The sequence below is a fragment of the Lathyrus oleraceus genome, chromosome 5 (genome assembly GCF_024323335.1).
Source record: "Lathyrus oleraceus cultivar Zhongwan6 chromosome 5, CAAS_Psat_ZW6_1.0, whole genome shotgun sequence".
Taxonomy (NCBI): domain Eukaryota; kingdom Viridiplantae; phylum Streptophyta; class Magnoliopsida; order Fabales; family Fabaceae; genus Lathyrus; species Lathyrus oleraceus.
In genome coordinates this window covers 556,684,117-556,692,755 of record NC_066583.1, presented here as the reverse complement: position 1 = coordinate 556,692,755, position 8,639 = coordinate 556,684,117, and the positions used below count along the sequence as shown (strand labels likewise).

The 8,639-nt window shown below is 36.5% G+C and overlaps 1 protein-coding gene across 1 annotated transcript; it reads left to right on the top strand.

Moving 5' to 3' along the window:
- Positions 1-6,910: 6,910 nt before the first annotated feature.
- Positions 6,911-7,733, top strand: LOC127082036 (threonine synthase, chloroplastic; the record flags this gene model as incomplete). Its single annotated transcript, XM_051022261.1, has 1 exon — positions 6,911-7,733. A coding segment is annotated over one exon (810 nt), but the record flags the coding sequence as incomplete, so codon positions are not given.
- Between the last annotated feature and the right edge of the window lie 906 nt (positions 7,734-8,639).

The window sequence follows — 8,639 nt, the reverse complement described above, 5'->3', positions numbered from 1 at the left end:
CCCTTTGTATCCATGGTTATCCATGGGCTCTTAATTGCTGGATCACTTATATTTTTGTCTGAAAAGTGTCGGTGAATTGCTTAAAAAATGTTTGAAAGAGAGTTTAACTTTGTAATGATTCTCGTATGAATGTATACAAAGTATTTATCTCATTTGATTTTGAAAATGGTTTAGAAAAATATAACTCGGTAATGATTCTAGTATGAATGTATACCAAGTGGTGATTTTCTAGGATTTGTAAAGTGTAAAGTGTGAGGGGTGGAAAATGTTTTAGGTTATGATCCAGTAATTGAGAGTTATACCTTCCTGAGGTCGTTATGGGCATTTCCTATCCTTATGAGGGTAAAACTGTCCTTACTATTGAGAAGTAAGTAATCTTACCCTTTGGATGTTTAAGGGTCACCGTAGGGTCATCGATAGGTCATTGAAGGCAACAGTTATAAGGATACCTTAGCATTCGAAGGGGCGATCATCATTTAACCGTAGGCTACACCGAAGGGTCATCGAGGGACAAAATTGTATTTTCGAAGGCAACATCCGAGGGACCATGATTTATTTTATGATGATTTAATCGAAGGGCCATTGCTAAGTGTATCCCCACATTCGCGGGACATGACCATAACCGTAATACCGTAAGGCAGCAAAGAGAGGTCCAAGATCACATATTTAAAGTCCACATTTTAAAGTTAATTAAGTAATTAGGGTGAATCTCCACATTAAAATCAATACATTAAAAATAATACATTAAAATTAATACATTAAAATTAATTAATCAATTTAGGGCAGCTCTTCACAAGGGTATCCCACAAATAAAGTGGAAGACCTAACGGCAATCTTTTCCTGGGACATGTGAACCTTGGCAAAATTCAGCAAACGGGTTAGAATACCAAATCGGGGTGTAATCGAAGATTACACCGCAAAAGAAAATACAGCAGCATGAATGTCAGGCAAAACAATGCATAATTAACATAGAATAGATCAGATACGCATAGGACATAACAAACAAAATATTAGCGATTGTCCCGTTCGCCTCTGCCTCGCCTAGCGAGGGCCTAGCGAATACTCGCTACATGTTCGCTTAGCGATGTGCTAGCGAGCGGCTGCGGGTTTTGAATTTCAGAACAGTATGACTTCAACCTGCGGCATGGCTTATGGCATCCAACACATAATTATACGGTTCAACATTCACAATATTCAGGCACACTTAAATTCACATGCAAAACCTCAAATATGTTTATGAATTCAATTATAATATCACATGCAAGTTAAGAACATAAAGCGGTATCACATGCAAATTAAGAAAATAAAGCGATAATAGTAATGCAAACCTGTTTGCAATCGAATTGCAACCTTGAATTGGCGAGCCGGATTGAGTTGGGCGGTGGTAGCTTCGGAGCGGAGGAGCGGCCTTCAGGGTTTCTAAAGTAGCCTCCAGGGTTTTTGTGCCAGGGTTTTCGTCTGTCTCCCTCTGTTTTTCGTCCTCCTTTTCATTACTGAAGTGCTGGTATTTATAATGCCCTTTTTCATGACCTAATGGGCTCAGAACGAAGCCCGAAATTTTTTGTTGTCTGTCAGCTTCGCTAGGCGAGCTGGTAGCGAACGTTTGCTTCGCTAGGCGAGCGTGTAGCGAACGTTCGCTAGGCGAGCGTGTAGCGAACGTAACGTTCGCTAGGCGAGCGTGTAGCGAACAGGCCAGTTTGGGCCATTTTCTGGATTGGACCATTCGTGAGCTAGGCCTTTGTCCCTTTAAGATCAGTGCCATAAAATGAGTCGGAATGCCCCTGAAAAATGTCTTGAACTATTGATGGGCAAATTTTGGGGTATGACAGTGAATTTGTTCACTGTGCTTTCTATACAGATACTGAGTCAATGTAATTGAGGCATTGAAAGACTCAAAGTGGATGCAAGCCATGATGGAGGATCTGAAGTCTATAGAAGTTAATAATACATGGTCATTAGTTGAATTGCCCCAATAAAAGAAGGCAATTAATGTGAAGTGGGTTTATAAAGTGAAGATGAATCCAAAAGGAGAAGTAACCAGACATAAATCAAGACTTATAGCCAAAGGATTTCTTCATAGAGAAGGAATTATTTTTGATGAAGTCTTTGCACCACTTCTAGAATCGAAACTATCAGGTTGGTTGTTGGTCTAGCAAACATGAATAATTGGTATATATGTCAGATGGATGCGAAATGTGCATTCTAAATGGCCCTCTAGATGAAGAGGTTTATGTAGCACAACTAGTTGGTTTGGTGAAGCAAGGTCAAGAAGGAAAGGTATACATGTTGCATAAAGCCTTGTATGGACTTAAGCAAGCTCCGAGAGCTTTGAATAAGATAATAAATAGTTTTCTAAGAGAGAAGGAATTTGTAAAGTGCATAACAAAGCATGAAGTATATAAGTCAGAAGAAGCATGAGTGAACTGCTTATAATATGTCTCTATGTTGATGACCTATTGATAACAGGTCGCTGCAAGAAGGAGATCGAAGACTTCAAAGGTGATTTGAGCAAGGAGTTTGAAATGTCTGACCTGGGCAACATTTCATACTTCCTTGGTATAGAATTCTACAAGAGTAGTAAAGGTCTAATGATACATCAAAGAAGATATGTAAGTGAGATACTCAAAAGATTTGAGATGAAGGATTACAATGCAACTTCGACACATGTTAAGCCTATATAACAACTAATGAAGGACTCAAATAAAGATGATGTCGATCCAAATCAGTACAGAAGACTCGTTGGATCACTAAGATACCTTTGTCATACAAGGCCTAATCTAGCATACACTGTAGGTATGGTGAGTAGATTCATGCAGAAGTCAAATGTATGACACCTTGCAGCCATAAAGAGGATACTAAGGTATCTCAAAGAAACTCTCGACTATGGCATTTTATTTGCTACAATAGATTAGTGAAAAGAGTGCAAACTAGTGGGATACACCGACTCAAATTGGTGTCGTGATGCTGAGGATAGAAAATCTATAGTTGGTTATATGTTTATTTTAGGTGGTGCACCAGTTGCTTAGAGCTCAAGAAAGGAACCAGTAGCGTTGTCATCATGTGAGTCTGAGTACATAGTTGTCTCTCTCTGTGCATGTCAAGCAACATGGATGATGAATTTGATCGAAGAAATTACAGAGAATAATCATAGAGAAATGACCTTGAAGATCGACATCATGTCTGCTATCAATCTGGCGAAGAATTGGATAGCACATGGAAGAAGAAAATACATCAAAATAAGGTTCCATTATCTTCGAGAGCAAGTAGTGAATGGAAGGTTGATCCTAGAATATCGCAGACTGAGAATTAAATTGCATACATAATGACACAGGTTGTGCAGGTCAAATTATTCAAAATATTAAGAATAATGGTTGATGTATATATCTAGACATAATGAATTAGCTGGTGTGTTAAATAAGTAATTCTTTGTGTTAAGCATTTGAAGCAGTCGAAGTAGTTAACTTCAACATAGTTAAACTTAGTATTTGTTTAACAACTGAGTTAGTTAGATGGAGATTACTTGGCGTGTAAGTAATCTCAACTATAAATATATAGACACCATCATTTGTATAATATAGATTTTAGTCCAGGTAGAACTCAATAAAAAATTCTTTCTTCTCTTAAAACCCTAAATTTCATCTTTTCTCTTTTCTCAAATTATCTCCCCTAATCAAATCTTTGTGCGAAAAAATCATCTTACAACTAATATGTGGTTGAATCACTCAAGTGAAGAGTGAAGAACGAGAGATGTGATCAATCATAAAGATTGATTCGTGTTCATCAAAATTGATTTAAATTATCTCCAAGATTGGGGTTTAATTTCAACAACATTTGCGCCAACTCATACAATGCAATGTTTAGTGTTTTTTAACTACATTCAAATTACATACCTTATGATGAATTTTGAGATAATATTGATAATTATCAAGTTAGTGAAATGTCGGAGAGGGATCCAGGAAATCTATCAAGACGGAGGAAATTCGTAATAGCATTGCAGTTTTAATATTGAATGCTAGATAGTAAATTTTTTATCATTGTATTAATATAAATGAATTTAAAATTACAATGATATTATTTCATGTTCTTGTTAAATTTCATTATAATATTTATATAAATATATAAAAGTTTAATATATTTTGATGTTATCTTTGATTTTACATATATATTAAAAATATTTTTCACGTGTTTATTACTCCCCCTGACTTAAAATAATCTCACAATTGTAAAAATTATTTGTCCCAAAATAAGTTTCACTTAGTTTCTAATATAAATTTTGATTTTATCTTCAATTATATCCTCTAATTAATACACACAATTTACTATTTCTCGCACGTAGCATTAATGATGATTAGGATACATCAATAGCCAATAAATATAATTTGGTAAAATTGTCATTTTCTCTCTTTTATTTATCACATTTTCTTAATTGATATGAAAATATCAATTATGATATTTATTTTGAGATAGAGGGAGTTATACATTTACTTTTATCTAATTAAAAAATAATTTTATAATATAATATAGGGTTAAATACACTTTTCCCCCCTGTAATGTTAGCGAGTTTAGGATTACCCCCCTGTAAAAATAGTTTTTGTAAACCCCCCCTTATGTTATGTAGATTCCTTCGTAGAACCCCCTAATATCCAGGTGGCATGGAATCTAATAAGAGGTCCTACACCTGGCATATTTTTAATTTTGTTAAAGTGATTATGTGTCATTTTACACTTTTTAATTTCAAATTCCCCCTTAGAAAATTAGGGTTCTGAACATAGCAGGGAAGACGAAGACGAAGACAACCTCAGCGAAGACGAAGATGAAGACGAAGATGAAGATGACCGCAGTGAAGACGAAGATGAAGATGAAGACAACCTCAGCGAATACGAAGAAGCGATCCAGCTCAGTGAAGACGAGCTCAGTGAAGTGTCCAAAGTCCGAGGTTAGTAAAAATTTGAAGTTCATCAATGTCGTAGGGTAAAATTTTGAAATCAACAATCTTTGACATGTGGGTATAATATATTGACAGGATTCACAACACTTTAGTGTTACACTCCACCATGGGGGTGAATTTTACAGGGTTTTTGAAGAAGAAATTATATACAGAGGGGGTACGGATACGACAGTTAATGGGATACATGTTTCAAATTGGAACATGGATAACATTGAGAAGTTGTTGAGTAGGTTAGGGTATAAGGCTGATTGTGTTAGGGTATGGGCAAAAGTTTTAGAAATTCAAGATGGTTTTTTTCTGATTAGGAAAGATGATGATGCTGTTGATGATTTTGGTCTATACTTTAGTGCAATGAATGTGAAAGGAGATTTGTATGTTGAACATAGTACTGGGAACATGGACCCTGCTGATAGGGAACCTAAATGTGTGAATGATGATGACCACCCCCCTGATAATGGAATTGTTCGGTTAGATGAGGAGAAGGTAGAGGGGTTAGATGACAGTGAAGATGAAAGAGCTACTACTTACTTTGATGGTTTTGAAGGAATAGATGTTACTAAGCCTATTAGGGAGGAGTTTGATGGTTTTGAAGGAATAGATGTTACTAAGCCTATTAGGGAGGAGTTTGATGGTTTTGAAGGAATAGATGTTACTAAGCCTATTAGGGAGGAGCCCAATAACAGTAAGGAGGAGCCCAATAAGAGTATGGATTCAGATGATGTATACTATAGTGATGAGTTGAATAGTTCTGACCCAGATGATTCTTGTGATGAAGAAAGGCCCAAGTATGCTAGGTTTAGGAAAGAGCATCTAAACAAAGACTTTATATTCAAGTGGGGTATGGAATTCAACACACTTGATGACTTTAGGGCAGCTATCCGTGAGTGGCCAGAAGTTGAGATGGAACCACCTCTACCACCTACATATAAAAATGGTCCTGGTAGACCTAAGAAGATTAGGATAAGAGAAAGTGGAGAGGATGGTGCAAGGAAGAGAAGATCTGGTGTTGCATATAAGTGCACCAAATGTGATAATTTTGGTCACAATGCTATGACTTGTAAGGCTACCACTCAGGATCCCAATGCACTTAAAAGAAAGGTAATTCATTGTGATATACATTTTGTCTTACATTCTACATTCTGTCTTACATTCTTCATTGTGATATGCATTGTGATGACAAGCATACATTGTGTCTTACATTGTAGAGAAAACCTAAAAAAGGACATGTGCCAACTGCATCTGATATGCCAACTGCAAATGATATGCCAACTGCATCTGATATGCCTGCCCCAACTGCATCTGATATGCCTGCCCCAACTGCAACTGATATGACTGTTCCAACAAATGTGCCTGTTCCAACTGATCCACAGCCTCCAACTGATATGCCTGTTCCAACTATTATGAGTCAAACAGGATCTAGTGTGGCTGCCTCAATCACAAAACAATCCAGAAAAAGGGTTGAAAAAAAACCTATCATCAAAAGAAGGCAAAGTGAGAGGATCAAGTTGAGTTGGTTTAAAAGACCCATAACAGGTGAAGGAATATCTAGTGACAAACCAATTACCCTACCAGAAAATGAAGACATACCCACTTCAAAATGAGGGACTGATTATTATGTTTCTGCTATGTATTTTGTAATCCTTTTGGAAAACTCTTTTGTAATGCCAACTGATCTTTGAAGACATGTATTTTGTAATCCTTTTGTAACAAACATATGCACTTACTGTGATGATCAATTCTAATGTATCAGTTTAACATTATTGGTGTGTATTGTCTATAAAACACAATGGCACTAAACCAGATTTGAACCCTGCAAATATAGATGGGTAGCATGCAAGACTCTAGCAGCCTTTACTGCTTGGTGGCTGGATTCATACATTAGAAATTTGTTTGATTAGAAATATGGTTAATATTTTTGAATGCTCTCTCTTATTTTCCTTCTTTATAAAAAGCATAAAATGAACCGCTGCTTTGTCTGCTTATTGTGCATCTGCGAATGGAGCGTTTGTTCTTAGCATTGATACTGATTTTGATGGGTGTATGCAGTTGATTCGTGAAGTAACTGCTGAATTGCCTATTTATTTGGCTAATTCTCTGAACAGTTTGAGGCTTGAAGGACAGAAAACTGCTGCTATTGAGATTTTGCAGCAGTTTGATTGGCAGGTACCTGATTGGGTTATTGTACCTGGTGGGAATCTTGGGAATATTTATGCTTTTTATAAAGGGTTTCAGATGTGTAAAGAGTTAGGTCTTGTGGATAGAATTCCAAGGCTTGTTTGTGCTCAAGCTGCAAATGCAAATCCTTTGTATTTGTATTTTAAGTCGGGTTGGAAAGAGTTTAAGCCAGTTAGGGCACAGACAACTTTTGCATCTGCTATTCAGATTGGGGATCCTGTTTCTATTGATAGAGTTGTTCATGCTTTGAAGAACTGTAATGGTATCGTTGAGGAGGCTACTGAGGAAGAATTGATGGATGCTATGGCTCAGGCTGATTCGACTGGAATGTTTACTTGCCCTCACACTGGTGTTGCTTTGACTGCTTTGTTTAAGCTCAGGAATAGTGGTGTTATTAAGCCTACTGATAGGACTGTTGTTGTGAGCACTGCACATGGGTTGAAGTTTACTCAGTCCAAAATTGATTACCATTCAAAGAATATCAAAGACCTGGCTTGCCAATTTGCCAATCCTCCAATGCAGGTCAAGGCTGATTTTGGATCTGTTATGGATGTTTTGTCCAAGTATTTGCAGAGCAAGGCACCCAAGTATCATTAGGTTGACACTGCTGGTTTTATTATATAGATCAATGCCCCATAAAACAATTTTCCTGCTTCTTATCCTGATGGTTTAAGCTAAATGTTGGTACTATCAAGCAACTATATACAATTTTGTTATTTATAAAGAAAGAACTCGTCTCAAAGGATTACTCTATTAGGTTAGAAAATTCTTGAAGCATTTGCAACTATATACATTATTTCCATGTTACAAAATCTAACTAAAATAGTCCTCCTACAGCATTTGCAGAAATTTCAATTGCACTGTGATTTTGCACCTAGATTAGATCACAGTTAATCCAAACATGTACTTAGAAGCAGAACAGAACAACTTGTTTTCCCTTGACAGAACATTATACTTCACTGGAGCTACTTATCTACAACAATACTCACTCAGATATCTGTGCACTAATCTTACAACAATGACAGACTCATTACATTGCTGAAAAACACTAATGACATAACAATTACATGACAGACTCATTAGACTAACTTAACCATAGCTGCTATCAACATCCATGACAAACCAATTACAAACATTAACCATAAATTTTTCCTCTTTTCCATTGCAATCTTTTTCTTCAATTTTTCTAACTTGTTAAGCTTTCCGACTCTGCAATCTATCTCCTCAACAATCTCTTTAGCAAATTCAATCAAATAAGCCTTGTTGACTTCACATTGGCGGCATCCGGACGGATTGGTTTCTTTCACTGCAAACTCACTGACCAAATCATCCCACAAAAATAAACCGCACCCATTCTGCAATTTGAGACAAACACCACCAACAATTAATTTCGAAATCAAACTCAAAATAATAAAATGCTTCAAAATTGCTCACCATATAATTCCTGCATTTCCAAAATTTGCGACCGGGGTTTTCAATTGACTTGGAGACGAACAACTTCATGGTTTCATTGCAT